This window comes from Marmota monax, unplaced genomic scaffold (assembly GCF_021218885.2).
Source record: "Marmota monax isolate L192 unplaced genomic scaffold, Marmota_monax_Labrador192_F-V1.1 WCK01_AAM20220418_F8-fsc00006, whole genome shotgun sequence".
In the NCBI taxonomy this organism is placed as follows: Eukaryota; Metazoa; Chordata; class Mammalia; order Rodentia; family Sciuridae; genus Marmota; species Marmota monax.
The window spans coordinates 5491761-5509824 of record NW_026693712.1 but is presented as its reverse complement, the minus strand read 5'-3'; the positions used below and the strand labels follow the sequence as shown (position 1 = coordinate 5509824).

Here is an 18064-nt window from a genome sequence, read left to right as displayed (position 1 = left end):
TAGATCAAAGCAACCTCCAAAGAAATGCATCAGATTCAATTATTGACTCTTAGGACTCATGTGGAAAAGTTATGGCTATTAAAAAGAAAAGATTATTCACTTGTATTAGAAAATTTTGTTTATAGCATAAAAATAGAAGGTCTGGTACTGATATTTTCTCCTCTGATTCAATTAATAAAAGATAAGTACTGACTTTCACGTTCAGAGCAATCAGCTCCACATTTCCCTCAATGCCTTTGACCTTCTCCTAGATTTGTGGAGTTGATTACCTTCTACTAACCTTTGCTTCTAAGAACCCAAGACACTTAGCAGCTAATATCCACAAATGAGATCATTTAAATAAACTCAGCATTTCCATTCTCTTGTGCAATCCTATTTGAACTACAAGCACAGTGATAACATACCTAGACTTCTGGAACATGGTTATCATTTCAAATATTTTTGAGCACGAGTGTAAATTTATATGTCAAAAGTTAGCATCATCTAGTGTCTTGACTTAGTTCTAATGTATGATAACTAAAGATACATGATATATTAAAGCTTAGAAATGAAAAACATATTTTAAAAATTTAATTATTTTTGAGATGGGATCTCATTATGTTGCCTGGGATAGCCTCAAACTTCTTATCTGAAGGGATCCTTCCTAAGTAGCTAGGACTACAGTTCCATGTCACTCTGTCTGGCTGAAAAATATATATATATTTTAAAAGAGTTCTCATTTAAAAGCTACAGTTAATCTTTTAAAAATAGTAAATACAAATTGTGTATGAACTAATCAACATTAAATATAATTTAAAATTAATAGTGTCTGGTAGTGGCATGCCCTACACAAATAAAATAAAAGCATATTGAAAATTAACTACATTTTTATAGAAGTTTACTTAACGACCTGGGATAAGGCCAGAGGTTTTGGCATTCATCCAGATTCAGAAAGACCTATTTGCCCTGAAGAGCCATCAAAGTTATTTCTCTGGTCAGTTGGGAAAAAGGGACTGAAGTAGGTATTTGTCACAGAGGTCAATGTACTGTCTTGACTTAAATTAAGGGTGGCACTTTTACTTGACGTCTGAATCCTATTATAGACAGTTCATGTGATAAAAAAAAATTGCCACCATATTCCTTTATGTATTTAGGAAATTTTCTAAGAGTTAAGGTAATATAGGGATTCTCCTGAACTAAGTTAAAAAGTTTTACCCTATTAACCTGTCTTATAAGAACTTGTTCTGTTTTTAAGGACTCCAGAATTCTTGTTTGCTTCCATTTGAAAGTATATATGCATGTCTTGCATCCTCTCTTCTTGGCCTCAGAAATTTACCTTCTGACTTATAACTGATTATTTTATAATAGTACAAGTTCAGTTTGTGGCTGGGGACCCCTCCCTTCTTTGTTTACTAGGTTCTGTTTATAATTCTGTAGATGATGAAGAGGGAGGTCTCCTTCCTCATTTACCAGGAATGGCCACAGGAAACAGTGGTTCTGGAACCTGTCTGACCACATGGAGAAGATGCTCCAATGGTGTGCCCAGAAGGTGATGACTGCAGTGTGGACATCTCAGCCACCGATTCTGAGATCAATGACATCAATGAAAGCTTCCTTCACTCGAGTGGAAACAGTTTCAGTCTTGCAGGCCCCATTTATCCTGTTAGCAGGAAGTAACGCACTTCTCTGGGATCCAGCTGCACAGTAAGCAACTAAGGAACTCTGCTGCTTGTCCTACCTTTCTTCTCCTTTTCCTTCCTTTCCTTGTGGTGTGGGGAATGAAACCCATGGCCTCAGGTGTGCTAGGCAAGCACTTACCACCAAGCTATGTTACCAGTCCCCCATTTCTTATTTATTACTTTTTAGTTATATGCTCTTTTACAAATGTCAAATTGTGGCTTTATTTGATTTACAAAGTTAGAGGTACAGGAAGATAATCCAGTCTAAGCCTGTGTATCTTAAAAACTAAAAACACAAAAGCAAAAAATAACAAGAAAAAAACAAATAAAAACCTCTTTCAGACTATCACAATATATATAAGGATATATATCTAGTGAATATTTAAGAGTGTATATCTATGGGGCTGGAGTTGTGGCTCAGTGGTAGAGCGCTCACCTAGCATGTGTGAGGCCTTGGGTTCCTCAGCACCACATTAAGATAAATAAGTAAATGTATTGTATCCAGCTACAACTAAAAAAATATTTCTTTTAAAAAGTGTATATCTATCACTCTTCCACAGGCCAGGAATGTCTTGTGACTTCAAAGGTCTCTGATTTGTCCAACAGAACCTATGCATCCTTTTAAAATTTAATTCGATGAGCTCATGTCCTACAAAAGTACACAATCTTTCTTCCAAATTTATCCATATGACCAGTGTAGCTGCTCTCTAACATCAACCACCTATCAGGAAACTTCAAGTCATTAAATAAACTGTAGAGAAGTTCCTGAGGAGCTGCAGAAGAGAACACCATTCACTTTTTGCACTTTGTCAACAAGAGATTTATACCAAAGACAGCTGGCTGACAATTGTTTAAAACTCCGAAGTCTCCAATTCAGCTTATGTTTACAAATAAATGTCCATCTGCTGATGTTTAACAAAGGAGTGCACAAGACTGCTCTGCAAATATCCTGGAAGGAAGCATCTTCCTCTTCAGCTGGCCTGGGATGTTTAGCAGCATTCCCAAGCAGCACACTCTTCTGGTGATCATAGCAGTCTCTATGGTTAAATAGGAAACCTTTGAAATTGATCAAATTCCCTTTCCCATGTGCCTTGTCTGACATTTAGCTGGTGCTTGCCCTTTCATCCAACCTCTCTGGATACAGAAGCCAAGCTTTTTTTTTTTTTTTCCTCTCTCTTTTTAAAAACCATTCCTAAGGGATGGACAGAAGGAAGGGAACACTATTTCCTGATAATGGCATAATTCCAAAATTAGTCTTACAAACAAAGGAAGGAGGGGACCTTGACATCACTAAATTCCCACAGCTGCCGGCTGGAAAATACTGGACCCCAACCAAAAATTGCAAAATGGATCTTCTTACCTTTTGTTAATCAGAAAATAAATAGATTTCCAGATATTTTGTAAAGAAAGGGCCTAGATAGGCAGTATGATAAAACAGTGAATGGGTTTCTACACTTTAATGAGGTTTAAAGAAAGCAGATCACAGGAGACAGGGAGAAGTATAGAAAGCTTTTCCATCTTCTTTTATCTGATCATATGCCCTGACCCTTGACCTCTGGCACATGGCCCAAGTGTGGTCCATGATAAACCCCCCTGCCTTGGCCATAGTAATTGATCCAAGGGTAAGAATGTGATACAAATCGTGTCAATCAAATTCCTTCTCTGAGATTTGAATATGAAGTATGAAAAAAAAGTTCTGTTCCCCAGGGTTGGGTATGAATTAAAGCTCTTTGTTTGCAAATATTATAAACCCATGCTGACCACATTAAGAGAAAAAAAAGAATTTATGAGAAGACTATAAGTTAGCTCTTAGTATTGAAGGAAAATATTAATTAAAGGAAATTTCTCAAAAGGAGCATTAGAGATACAGGTATCCCAGACCAACAGTTTCTTCCAGGGGCCAAACTCCAGGACAAATCAGTCCTAGTCTTTTTTTGCCCTTCTTCATTCAAATTAGTTCAAGGTTCAAGTTTCTGGCAAAGGACAGATGTGATTGGCTCAGCTAGTCTTAAGCATTCCCCTGAGCTAAGGGGAGAGGGGGGAACCAGGCTTTGATTGACAGTCCCAAAAGACTGCAGAGAATGGGAGAGGAGTCTTTTTCCAAAGGAAAATCATGATTCTGTTTCTAATAGAAGACTGAAGTGGTTCTGTACAGGCAGAAACAACATATGGTCACTATAGATTGAGAGCCAGGGCACCCTGGGGACACTGTCCTGATCTGTGCCTGTGTAGACCAGATGGGGCCAAGAGGCAAAGAAGAGCCAAGTCTGGAAACCCCCTGGGGCTCAGCCTCCTTGCCAGCCTTAACTTTATTGCTAGCCTCAGTCACAAATAAATCCCTTCCTATCAAAACTAGTTTCATTTTGGTTTCTGTCACTTGCAACCAACAAAGTCCTGATCATTGCCTACTTTTTAGAATGATGCTTTTCAGGCCTAGACTTCTCTGAAATATCTTTTTGAAAAGTAGAACCAAATTGAATTTGTGCATAGGCTACAGTCTCCAGCTGGAAGGAGCAATGGTTTCCTGGGATCTTCTGTGCAACAAATCTCTAAATTTTGCAGGGACTCCTGGAAGAGTTCCTCAGCCTCGAGGGGAATTCTGAAATCAGTGAGAAGACTTTGGTTTGGGATATGCTGGCTCTGTCTCAGGAAAAGACTATCAGTGGACAAAGGAAGAGACAACCTGATAGGAAATCTCTGAATGCAACCCAAAGATTAAAATGTTAATTTAGAAAGCACACCTTGAAGTTATCACACCCATGCTCTCATTTTCCCTTGTTGTTAATTGGTAGGGTTTATTGATCTAAATGTAAATTATTTCACTCTGGAGTAACTTCTGCATCTGAAGACTCTGTGGTAGTATCAGCTTTTTTAAAAAATATTTTCTGAAACTGGCAGGATAATGATTCCTCTGGAGAGAGAAATCTTTATCTTTAATTTTCCTAGTCTTATCATTTTTCTGTCAAGGCAATGTCATCTTTGGTAACGGGGAGCACAGTTTGCCAGTTTGTGATTTTTATTACACATCATACTGAGTCCTGTGCAATCTGATGACATGGGTAAGTGAACATACTTTTGATGAGGTCCCAGCAATTCAAACAGTGAGATCCTCAAACTGGAATTGTTACCTTCTTAGAAAACATTAGGTAGACTGGTAAAAGAAGTATCGGTGTTCAGTGGTAAAAGAAGGTTGCATTAGGACTATGGGTCAAGTAATTATTTCCTATTCTGAGGAATAAGAACCTTTGTAGGAACCATGCTGAAAAGACAGGGTGGAATTGCTAAAAAAAAAAAAAAAAAAAAAAAACTACACATAAATGGACTACTATTCAAAGCTGCCTTACTCCAATAAATGTAAAAATGAGCCCCCCTTCTATATGCTTGGAATTCTACCAAGTCAATATTTTATTTAAGCCCAATGTATTTTCTTTAAAATACACTTGACAGAGCTGGGGGTAGTGGCACATGACTGTAAATCCCAGCAGCTCAGAAGGCTGAGACAGGAGGATCACAAGTTCAAAGCCAGCCTCAGCAACTTAGTGAGGCGCTAAGGAACTTAGTGAGAACCTATCTCTAAATAAAAAATAAAAGGGCTGGGAATGTGGCTCAGTGATTGAGTGGCCCTGGGTTCAATCCCTGGTACAAAAAAAAAAAAGCCATTACTTTAAAAAAAATACACTTCTTAGTCATTAAAATATACAAGTGACAGGGTGGTTAGTCATTACATCTTAGAATTTGTTTTAATCACTGTTGGTTTGTTTATAATTGAGATTAAAATTCACATCTCAGAGTTCACAATTTTAATTGTTTAAAAGTGGTTTTCTGTATTAACAATGTTGGGCAACCATTACCATATCTAATTCCAGGATATTTTCATCACCCCCAAATCTCCATTTCCTTAACACCTAGTTGCAACAGAAGCTTTGGTCTGGAAGAAGTTTGGAGAAGGAGAGGTAAATAGAATACTCAACGGAGAGAAGGCTTGGGCCAAGTGCCTAAGAGTGAGCATCACGGTAAAAAAAAATACCCTTTAAAATATTGTTTAGAGTTAGCTCTGGGGTGGTGGCAAAAAGATATCACCTGACTTTCTAAAGTATCTAGGAAAGTAATAGATTCTTAAAATTAATGGGGTAAGTTGTCTAATGTTTAAAAGCACTCTTATGTCACTGAAGATCACTGAAGATCACTATTACAAGCTGCCCCTCTCCCCCAACCCAGAGTATGGTTGGCACTATTTGGACATTGAGTCATAGGTGCATTTGCCCTGGGACATAACAGGGCTACCTGGGCCGTGTTGCCTTAATGGGGGTAAAACCAAGAGACGACTGAAGAGTTGACATGACTTTTATTAGGACAATGGAAACAGGCAAGTGGGGGCTAGATATTTTATTTGGTATATTAAAATATTATTTGGTCCATATTAAAAGAATTAAAAAATTAAAAGAGAACAAAATCCTGAGGGGTGTATTTCCTTAAGTAGTAACTTGAAATCTATATTCTGATCAAAGATAGGAAGGAGATCACACCAGAACAAGACTACTCATGCATCAACAGCAGGACTAGTAAAGCCTTTTTCTAAGTGACTTTGTTCTGCTAAACAAAAGGAAGCAGAATTAGTCCTGAAACTTAACGTTAGTTTCCTGTGTACTGATTTATATCAAAAGGTAGACTCCGACTTCAAAAAGAAGTGCAAGCTGGGTGCAGTGGCACATGCTATAATCCCAGCAGCTAGGGAGGCTGAGCCAGAAGGATTGCAAGTTCAAAGCCAGCCTCAGCAACTCAAGGAGGCTCTAAGCAACTAGTGAGAACCCTGTTGCAAAAAAAAAAAAAAAAAAAAGGTGGGGTGGGTGGGAATGTGGCTCAGTGGTTAAGCGCCCCTGGGTTCAATCCCTGGTAACCCTCTGCAACCTTCCAAAAAGGAGTGTAATAGGCATTTCATTGATTTCTGCTAGTAAATACAGCTGTAAACACTTCAGGTGCAGACTTTGGAAGTGACAGGAGGAATCTCCCTTGGGTTGTGATTATTCACACAAAGTAAAATCAACAAACAACACTCAGGCTGTAAGTTTCCTGTTGCTTTAGTTTTATAATAAAGGTGTTTTTCTTCTCAGCTGAATTTTCACGGACTTAAATAATTTATTAAATAATTTATTTTCTGGGACGTAATTTAAGCACATAACTAATAAAATAGTTTACTGTATTTATGTTTTTAAAAAACTGGCTAGCTGGCTCCTTTATCAATTTGAATATGAATATGCTTAAAAATATTCATGATAATCTGAAACATTCCTCTGATCAGAAGAGCTGAACAGCAACCTATAAACTGTTTAGAAAATGAACCAAACATGGAAAAATTACACATTTGGGTAAAAGAGGATTCTAATTTATTTGGAAATATTTCATGAATTTGCTTGTTAGAATTGCAAACATCAGATCATAACTATAATAGAGAAGTAACTGTTAATCCAGGTTAACATGACATACCACTTATAATCAATGTTTTTTTCCCCTTCTTGCAATTTGTTATAATAAGCCAGACCTTCAAAATAGTTGACCACTTGAGGCAGGCCAAATGGGGCCTCTCTTTCCCAAATGGCTCACAGTCTTGTATTTTGGGGTCTAAAATTATACTACTAGAGATTTATTTCTTGGATGCTGAAGGCCTTTTGTTCATTGACAAGAAATTTACTTTTAAAGTGCTAGTTCCCTTGTGATGGGTAATTCATTACTATTACTTTAAGTTTTAACTTGTTGGCTAGCTGACAATGCATTGGAAACATGGCTTTCGTTTTTCTTCTTCTTGGTTATGGGATTTTTCTTCCTTTAAGGAAGTGGTTTTCTGCCATCCAGTTCTGTACTTCTGGTGTGAGGGGCCACTCAGAACATTCTCTTTCTCACTCTTCTTTTTCTCTACCCTGCCACCCAGTGCGGGATGCATGACCAAAGCTTGTCCAAAAATGTTCCCCATCCCTGATCACAAAATTTGGTTTCTATCCCAGGATGAATACCCAACCCTAGCCAGACAGAGTTCTTTCGTGTACTTTTCTAACTAGAGCTGGTGGGAAAATGTTTTCTTTCTTCTCTGGAAAAGAGGTGATAAGAAAGAAGTGCAGCCCATAGCTTTTTATAGTCATCTTTCTAGTCTCTTCCAACATCTAGCTTAACAGAATTAAGTCTCAGTGTAGAGACATGCAGAGATGAGTGACACATCATGTCCTAATGGTATCCGACACCCTGAATCTGCAGGACTCTGAAGCTAATAGCGTGCCCTTTCTTGGTTTGCTTACTTGTGCCAATAAATCAACCTTTCTCCTTAAGCTATTATGACTGGGGCACCTGGCCTTTGCAAACAGAGTCTGAGAACCCAGAACAAACATTTTATAAAAGGACACAAAATAACTAAGGGAGAGATGGTGTTTTAGGTCCAGAAATATTTGTATGTGGGTGAGTTGGCCTGTATTGTTCTAGGGTAAATAAGGGTTATTTTCCTTAAGTGTTAGAGGCTTTATTTTGAAGTGTATTGAGAGGAAGGGCAAGGTGACCAAGGTGTCTGAGATGGCCAGTTAATATCACTCTGGGGCCATAATGACCTTGATAATCTCTTGGACTATTGAATTCAAGGTGAGGTTGCACAGGGCTGACAGGAGAGTAAAAATGTGAAAAATATTTGATTTAAGATATTAGTACCCCTTGTTGGTGCAATGACTCAGTTTCTCTATCAGTAAGAGAAGCAGCATAGCTCCAAAAGGAAGGGTACCATTTTGATCCAATGGACCTTAGAATAACTGTTTAGATTTAATTTTATTTATTAACTAGTAGTTTTGTTTTTAAATAAAAATACTGAGAAAAAAGTGATCTAAGAAAGATGGGATTTATTATTTTCTGCCTCCCCCAAACCATTTACATGTTAGTATCATTTAAATTTTGACTTATTCAAATACCTGAGAGACCAAATGGCACTAGACAATGAATGATATTTTTACCTAAATAAGTATAATTAGAATTAAATGCCCTGCAATAATATTTTTTGCACTAAGTTTAACATGGAGTTGAGAAGTCAAAAGCTTCTCTCAAATAAGCTGGAGAACTACCTCCAATGTGTTCCATGATTGTCATCAGCTTCTCCCCAAGAAACCAATGGAAAATCTAGCCCGTGGATTCCTTAGATCTTTAAATGGGTAACATTTTCTAGTGGGTTTTTATTTGTTTAGTTTTCATGGTTGTAAAGGCAACATTATAAACTGCTTTTATATTATTTTGTTAAAAGAAAAAGTTGAAAAGAAAAGAAAGAAAAAAGTTGTCCTTTGGCAGGTGTTTCAAGGTGACAGTATTAGATGCCATTTGAACCCTAGGAAAGTGCTATTGGAAATTGAAAATACAAACCAAGTTTGCTTGTGAAGTTTCACCATGTGGTCAGGATTCTGGGAGTGTCCCCTTTCTGAAGCCACCACATCGCCTACTTCTTCCTCCTCCACTTGTTTCCAAGTTGCTCCTCTTTTTCCAGAATTATTTATGAGTAATAAAGGAAGCCAGAGTAAGAACAATGACATGTTCCTGGCTTTGCAAGAGTGGCACACTTCAAAGGAAGACATTTATTTTAGGGAACTAAGTCTTTGCAGGAGATCAACAGGCAGAAGTGAAGTTTGTTATTGCTGCTACATAGCAGACAAAACGTCCTCAGCCTATCAAAGCTGGAAACCTCCCCTGGTGTAGGAAAAGTCACTGCTTTGGTGCTGACTACTCAAGTATTGCCTGTCTGAGTCTAACCTGGGCAAGTTAATGAATATATCTGAGCCCCGACTTATTCTGGTGGAATCCATGAGTACACTTACCTCAGAAATTATTCTGAGAATTAAGTAGATACTTACACATCTTGCTTAGCAAAATGCCTGGCACATAGTGTGAAATGTTAACTCCTATTATTAGTAATGACAACCTGTGTTTTTTCCCCTAAAGTGTATTTATAGCCTCTTAGTAGAAGTAGTATTTTTTTTTAAATTGAAACTAATGTTGCTATTCAAAAAAAATTTTTTTAAACTATCCAGATTTCACCCTAACCAGCCTTCCCTGCTGGTTTTCTGCTTCATTTGTCTGCTGTTAAAAAAGACTCTCCTCCCTTCCTTGTGCTGTCTTAGCGTGCCAGCCTGTGCGCTCAGACAGGCTCCTGGCCCTACTCCAGAGCCCTGTTCCTCAAGGTGTCAGGTCTTCCTTCTTAGGCACTGCCCTTTCCTCACAGTCACCCAGCTTATCCAATGACACTTCACAGATCTATTTCAGGCCAGTTGTTCATTTTCAGAGACTTCCCCTTAAAGAGCAGCTTATTCATTCTCTGCCTCTCTAAAGTGAAAGCAAACCCAGCCCAGAGTTAGTAGCTCACGTGCCATCTCTGTTCATTCCTAACAGAGGTCAGGCCAGGCCAGTATGCTGCTGAGCTAGGACGCTGCCAGGCACAGTGGTCTTGCTTTTTGCTTGGTTGCCAATGAAACCATAGGCATCACCCAAGATGAGGGGCCAGGGTGCAATTGTCACGTGGTAATACTGACCTCTAGGGGCTGGCTTTCCTTCACAGAGCATCTTTATCTTCTCATTGAGTTCCATGATTGTGAAGGCAGCCTCTTGCTTAGCTGTTGCCAAATCAGTTTTTAGTTTTTTCATTTTCTTTTTGTGCTTTAGTTTCTTAAAAAAAAAAAAGAGTTTCCATCACTAGAGACAGATGCATCAAAGGAATCAAAGAAACTAATGATGTATGAACAAACATTGCCTTTGAAGCCCTGCTTAGATGAAATGCTCCCTGTTTATGTAGATTGAGTACTGCTTGAGGTCTGTGACACAAGGCACATATGCTACCGTCAGAATCTTTGAGTTCCCAGCAATAAAAGTCTACTCTCTACATTATGGGACCTTTCACCCTCTGGAAAGAGTTTTAATCTGGATCTGAGGATAGGTTGCTTATAACAGAGGCAATTAGAGAAGAACTTAAAGTTGCCAGTTAACATTTACCACTGAGGTGCTAATACCTAAAAGTATCAGGTTCCCCCTGCACCCAATCTGTCGCAGACTCTTGTGAAATAACCAGAGCCTTGTTCTGAGTCATGTTTTCTGCAACAGTTGAATGTTAGTTTTAAATACACTCTAAAGCATATGGTGCTACTATGCAGTGATGGCATTTCCTATGTTATCTGTACATGGAACGTGGTTAAGGGTAAGAATTGTTTTTAAGCAGTAGAGGATAGGAAAGCCTTGCTCTAAAACTGATTTTAAGTCCAAACCTTTGGGAGAACTACATTAAGAAGTGGTTATATAACCAAAGGATTCACCTTGAGATTTTATGACTAGAGAGCTCCTTTCATGGATTTCAAAGTAGGTTTAATTTGTCAAAGTTAGATTGATCTGCAACATTGGAGAAGCTGTCTGATGTGACAAGTGTTGCATTTGTACATTTGTGTTGCTTTTGGGCAGCTGCCTTTTCACTGGGGATCTCACCTTGCCAAGTCTTTGTGGGCTGTTAATTAGGAAGTCCAGAGAATGAACAATGAACATTGCTTGTCAGACATAAATCTTGAGATAGAGAAAATAATGGTTTTCTCACTATAGAAGAGCGCTTCTTTCCTGGCCTCTGAACACAGAGTGCTCAGAAGGCAGATAATCACTCTCATATTAGAGAATAAAGCCAGTAAAATTGATTTGCAAAGGTGGAATTAGATAGACACAGACTTCACATTTTAAGGACAGGTTGTCGAGCTGGGGATGTAGCCGAGTGGTAGAGCACTTGTCTGGCCTGTGTGAGGCCCTGGGTTCATCTTCAGCACCACACAAACAAACACACACACAAACCGAAAAACCAAAACAAAACAAAAAGACAGGTTGTCCCCCAGACCCAACACAGGATGGTCAGGACTTCACTAAATCTTAACTAATGCCATAAGCATGGTTAAAAGAGAATGTGTTCCTCAAAGGAATGGGGCTCAACGGATGTTTTTGAAGGAAGTTGGAAGGGTAGAATTTGATAGGGTTCACCCATGCAGTCCAGGTTAGAAGTGCACTCACTAGCCATGACCCCAGTGGCAGGTCTTCCCAGAAGTTCTACAGTGATAGTTAGTGTCCCCATCCTCATTTCATCATGAAGCCAGCTGTTGAAACATCAGCTGATGAGGTCTCTTCTTCCAGACCACCAGGACTTTTGAGTTTCCCTCCTCTGAGTCTCTGGTTACTAAAAGCCTTCATAATTGGCCTTCCATGGCCATTAGTTCAAAGAGAGAGTAGATTGATGAGGAAATATGCCTGGGCATTTAATAGCTGTGCTTCGCATAGTAAATTATTAAATTCTCATGCTAATTCCTCTCTGATTAGCCTGTTCCTGAGGTCCTCATCCATCCCATGCCTGCAACTATAAAAGCTATGAGACTCTGGCTGGTCATCAGTGATCTTCCCTGATGCGATTCTAAGGATATTAGACATTCAAGAATTTTACATCTTTCTTTTATCTCTTAGATCTTGGGGACAGAAAGTGGGAAGAAGAACACAAAAATGAAAATTGAGGAAAGGGAGGGAATAAAAGTATGGTAAAGGGGATTCAGAAGGGAACATGAACCAAACGTTTCAAAAAAGAATTGATAACAACATGCATGTTGGTGTGTGAGGATAAAGTATTCTGCTGCAAACAAGTGATATTGAAATGTATAAAAATGTAGGGTGGGTTGATGGACAGACAGAGAAAGGTACAGATTTGAGAGATATTGAAGATAGTGCAATGTTCATTGTAGACTCTACTTGTTGAATATATGGGTGTTTGCTATAAAATCAACATATCTACCTGCTTAAAGTTTTTCATAATAAGATATGGGATGGAGAGAAGAATTAAATATCTATTTTCTTTACATCACCCCTTCTTTAATTCTTAATAGATGATATTCGTTTTCAAATCTTGTCATAAGTATTTATATGCAGGTAAAGTAGGCATTAATAGTAATTTTTTTTTAAATGCAACTTTGGTGAGAATTGGTGGGATGTTACTAGGAACTGGCATGATGTCTATAACTAAGAAAAAATCTTTGTTTCCATTTTGACAGGATGACTTGACAGAATTCAGAAACCCAGAGTACAGATACATTGCTTTTCAATACCAATTGAGAATTTCAACTCTTTTTTGTTTGATTGTTTTTGTTTTTTGGTGCTAGTGAATGAACTCATAGCTTCATGTATGCAAAACATGCATTCTACCACTCAGCTATACCTCCAGTCCTTCAACTTTTTATTTTAGAATTTTAACTTAAAAAAAAATATCAAATTTTCATGCTAGGCATGGTGGCGCACTCCTGTAATCCTAATTAGGGCTCCTGAGGCTGGGACAGGAGGATCTTGAGTTCAAAGCCAGCCTCAGCAATGGCAAAGCACTAAGCAACCCTGTCTCTAAATTAAAAAAAATATATACAAATTAGGATTGGGGATATGGCTCAGTAGTCGAGTACCCCTGAGTTCAATCCAAGGTATCTGCCCCCCCACCAAAAAAAAAATCAAATTTTCAGACTACCTTTTTGTCTTTTTTTAATGATAATTATGTGTTCTGTCTCTTCAAATTATATTTGTATGCTTGCCTTATGATCTAATAGGGAAACAACTTTTGGAGAAAACAGTACACCAGGCAGTCATGACAGTTGACTTCAGTTATCTAAGGGACTATTTAGGAGGAAAGGAAGTTGAGTCAAGCAGTGTTGTTCTAGAGATACCACAGAGAACAATAGGTAGAAAACAGGAGGAGAGAGGATTTTGGCACAACATGAGAACACAGCCTCCAAGAATCAGAGCCACAGCCATAACAAGACAGGATGGATCCTGGCAGAGACCTGCTGCTCTGGAATGGTCAAGCAGAGGACACTGATGAACATTTTCAGGCAAGCCCAGAGTAACCTCTGGACCTGGAGTGAAGAGGTCGTTGGAAGTTGGCTCAATCCCAATTCTTCTCACTTCTGTCTTCCACTAGCCCCTCAAGGGGCACAGCACACATGTGAATGGAAACTTCTGCCTTCAAAGCCTTGATGGTTGGTACAGTTGTCAGGGACACTTTAAAGATAATTCTGGTATTTATGAGAAATTGGATAAGAAGGCCTGTGGGTCTCTTACTATTCAAGAATAATGTGACTCAGAATTCACAGAATTTATTATTTAGCTATAGGAAAAGGAGGGGTCAGAAAATTAAATTTAAATAAAAAATTTAATAAGAGACCTAGATGTGGTTCCCTAATGTTTGTTTCTGTAAGGACCTTTTAATTGTTCAGATATTTTTTTTTTTTAGAAATGGTTTAATATTTTGCTTTTTTAAAAAAATTTCTTTTTCTTCTCTAGACAGAATGCTGTGTGTTATTAATTCATAGTCTTTACCAAGCCCTTTGGGCAGTTCAAAAAATTCAATTTGCCAACATGTTTTTTATTAGTCATAGACATCAAATGATTTCAGCAATGATAATATTTTCCTTTGCTATTTTGGCGTTCGCTAGCCAGGCAACCCAAGTGTACTGGAACCTAATGGATTCTGTTATGGTCTCCTTAGTAACTAGGGACTCTCTTCAGTAATTACCAAGAGGATAGGAAGGTATTGGAGCTTGGAGGCAAATTCCTATTATCTTGTTTTTTTCCTACTTCTCCTACAGGGTAGAAAGAGGGAGGAAATCATGTATTTGTGTAATGTTTTGAAAAGGAAATATTTATCAGTATCATATTGCTGAATGGCTTACATTATACTAAGTCAATGAGAATCAGAAATAGTCAGGGAGCTATTTATAGAAGAGTTTCAATGCAGAATTGCCAGCACTGTCTAACATTTCTGGGTATTTCCACACACTTTGACTCATGGCTTTGGATTATGAAGTTGAGCTTTGTCACTTACTGGCCATGAGAAATTGGGTCAGGCTGACATCTCCAGCTTTAGAGTCCATTTCATAGAGTGTTTGGGGGCTCAAATGATACAACATATAAATGATAACACCCAGTGCTACGCTTAACGATATAATAAAGTCTTTCTATTTTTGTCATCATTCCTTGAATCACAAAAAAGGAGAACTTCAACCCTTCATCAAAACATGTATATTTTCTGAAGTTGTTTTTATCACACTTTACAGAAAATAGAATTTGTACTTATTGAAAGAAAAACTTTAGTCTTCTTTTTTTCCAAGATAAGTTTTCTGCATGATTGCATTGACTGCCTTCCCATTTTATATGGGAAGACAAAGCTTAATGTCCTGAAAACAGACATGCAAATAGCCTTGATCCAATCTTCTGCCAGAGCTGGCCTGATGCCTAGGTGAAGTAGGTGGCTGGCTACAGGGAGAGATGGAGCACTTCAAGGCCCAAGCTCTAGTTCCCCATGGCAGCTTTCTTGTGTCTACAAGATCAGAGTTGTTTTCACACTTTTATGATTTCAAGCTGGAATGTCCCCCCAAAGGTTCATGTGTTCAAAGTACGGTCTCAAAATGCAGCAAGCTTCAATGTGTGAAGTTGGTGTTAATATACCTTATATATAATCAGAGATATGATAAATTATTGTATAATGGTGTATTAACAATTGCAATGCAAAAAATTAATTAATTCATTAATTTTAAAAAATAAAAATAAAAAATAAAACCTAAAAAAAATGCAGCAAGCTTCAGAGGTGGGGCTTTTAAGGCATTGGATAATAAAGAATCTGACCTCATCAGTGGATTAACTCATTGATAGCTGAATGAACTACTGGGAGGTGGTACTTAAGTGAAGGAAATAGGTAGCATGCCCTGGAAGGTTTCGTCTTCTCTTACCCTCCAGTCTCTCTGCCTCCTGGCTGCATGAGCTGAGCATCTTTCCTCTGCCATGATGTTTCTGCCTTGAAAATAGCTGACCATGGGCTGAAATTCTGAAACTATGAGTCAGAATCAATTTTTCTTCTTATAAGTTGGTCTTGTCAGGTATTCTGGTCCCAGTGATGAAAATATATTTAATACAACCACATTATCTGAAATATCACCTGTCTATTCCACTTTCTTTGCTTAGCATATATGATAAAGATAAAAGTTTTCACTCCAGGGGACCACTGATAAAATGCTCCATACCAGGATGTATGAGAGAATTTGGTTTGAATACAGAAGATAAAGTTAGGTTTCTCTTTTCATTCCTCTTCTAATAGTCATTATAATGAAATTAACAAAGGTACACAATTTGGCTTAAAAATCAATTTCACATCTCCTACTTTTTTTCCTTTTCTTTCTTTCTTTCTTTCTTCTCCTCTTCTTCTTCTTCTTCTTCTTCTTCTTCTTCTTCTTCTTCTTCTTCTTCTTCTTTTTTTTGACTCATAGTGCCCTCACAGAATGTTTTAAGAGTCCAGGGATGTCAAATATATGGCATTTATGTTCCTTTCCAGTCCCTGCCAGCCTTTGATTTAGGGACTCTTCCACATGGGTATTGCACACCTGGCTTTATAGTCCTTACGCTACATTTCCAGTGGGCACTGCTCGTTGATAAAATCCAACTGTAATTAAAATTGTATTTTTCTATACAGATGAAACAGTTGAGCCACCAAGAGTTCTATTGGACCCAATCCTGGTCATGCAGTGTTACTCAAATGGACTTGACCCAAGGTCTTCACTTACTTTTCTTTTCAGCACTCACATGAAGCCTCACTAACCAACAGCACCATTAATTATCTAAGTTACTGAAAAGTAACCTAGAGAGGCAATAGAACAGCCTTGGCTATAAAGGTGTAGCTTTGAAGTGCAATTGTGTCGCATTTATAGCATGGGTTGCTATGGTAGCTCTAAAGAGCCTAGGAAATAAAGGAAAGTCTTGATACGCCCAGATAAGAGCAATCTGGGCTAGGTGTTGTTCATTTCCTCAGAAAATCCTGAGTTGATTCTGGCAATTGTTACCTTCTTTTGAGTCATCTGACATGACAAAGAATGGATCAAATGAGACTTTCCTACAGAATGCCTTGAATGAAAAATGATCACAACTGCAAAATGTAGCTTAAGATTTATCTCATCTGGAAAGTCTTAGGGAACTAGGTTGATGCAAAAAACTCTCAGGGCTCATCAAAACCTTGACTGAGTGCCTGGTCCCATATGATCACTGGTAGACAGATGATGCTTAATGGATAAGATAATCAGACCTTGGAAATAAAAGCTGAAATTTTCCAGTTCTTTAGTAGCCTTCCCATGTGAGTATCAACTCACATTATTTTGTGTTAAAAAATGCTATAGAAATGCATTTTAATCATATCCCACACTCAAGAGGTTTCTATTAAGAAGAAAATAAAAGCCCAGTAATTAAACAAACAACTCACTACAAGAAAGAATTTGCCTATAGTCAGAACCAAATCTCCGTTTCTTTCCCCTGTTGTATAAACGATTATTAGAGACAGAAGTGAAATTTCCCAGTCAGTATTCTGGTTTCTAGAATGCTAGTCTAAGTGTTTATTTAAGAAAAATTACAAATTAACTCAAAATAATGAGAGAACATAATATTTGGAGTGAATTTCAATGATAAGGTAAACAGTTCTAATAATACACTTGTCCTAAAAATAGGATGTTCTTCCCTAAAGACATTAAACTCCACTTCCCTTAATGTGGCATAGAGCCCATTATTGGGAGAGAATAACTCCAGAGAGAAGTTAATATCTATTGACCATTTACAATGTCCCAGGTATAAGTCTATGAACTTTATGTGTGTTAGTTCATTTCAGTTTCATAGCAAACCAATGAATTAGGACCCTTATAATCCCATTTTTAGATGCAAATACTGAGACACAGAAGGATTTGAGTAATTTTTCTAGAGCAAAATGGTGAACCATAATTCAAATGCATGCAACCTGTCTCCTGATGGTGACGTCCATCACTGTGGATAAATGCCTCAGAATCATACCCAGTGTTCACATTGCAGAAGTTGGATAAAAGGACATTTCAGACTCTACAAAGCCATTTCTAATTCAAGTGCAGTGATGAATAACTTATGACTGTGAAATCTTGAAGCCAAGGACTTGACTGCTCAGAAAGAATTGTTAAATCAGTTGGAATCATCAAATCTTAGATGATACAGAATTGGATGCACTCTTAGAGGCCAAATTGTCCAGACCCGGTATCTTAGAACTGCAGAAGGAAAAGCAGAGAAAAATGATTTGTCACAGCTAATAAAGCTGCAGGAAGCAGGACTCAGAGCCAGGTTTTCTGACTCCTCGTCTCAAAGAGAAAAGGGACTGAGAGGTGATTTGATCACTGTGATGGTAAAAAGAGGCAAATTATTCATACTGCTTTCCCCTTGACCCTCTCCAGTTTGATTGGCTTTATCTCCAGAATGAGAGAAATGGAAGAACATCCTCTTTATCTCCAGAATGAGAGAAATGGAAGAACATTTCTCTGTGGCCATAACAGCTGAAGGTGGGTAGATGT

The 18064-nt window shown here is 38.0% G+C and overlaps 1 protein-coding gene across 2 annotated transcripts in view; it reads right to left on the bottom strand.

Annotated features, from left to right (window-relative positions):
- The window catches only part of Ccdc192 (coiled-coil domain containing 192), a 200760-nt gene that overhangs the window by 50991 nt on the left and 131705 nt on the right, over window positions 1–18064 (bottom strand). For both annotated transcript variants that reach the window (XM_046460444.2, XM_058584214.1), the window contains one exon: window positions 10202–10334. In XM_046460444.2, the coding sequence (XP_046316400.1) occupies window positions 10202–10334 (133 nt within the window). The remainder of the gene's footprint in view (window positions 1–10201; window positions 10335–18064) is intronic.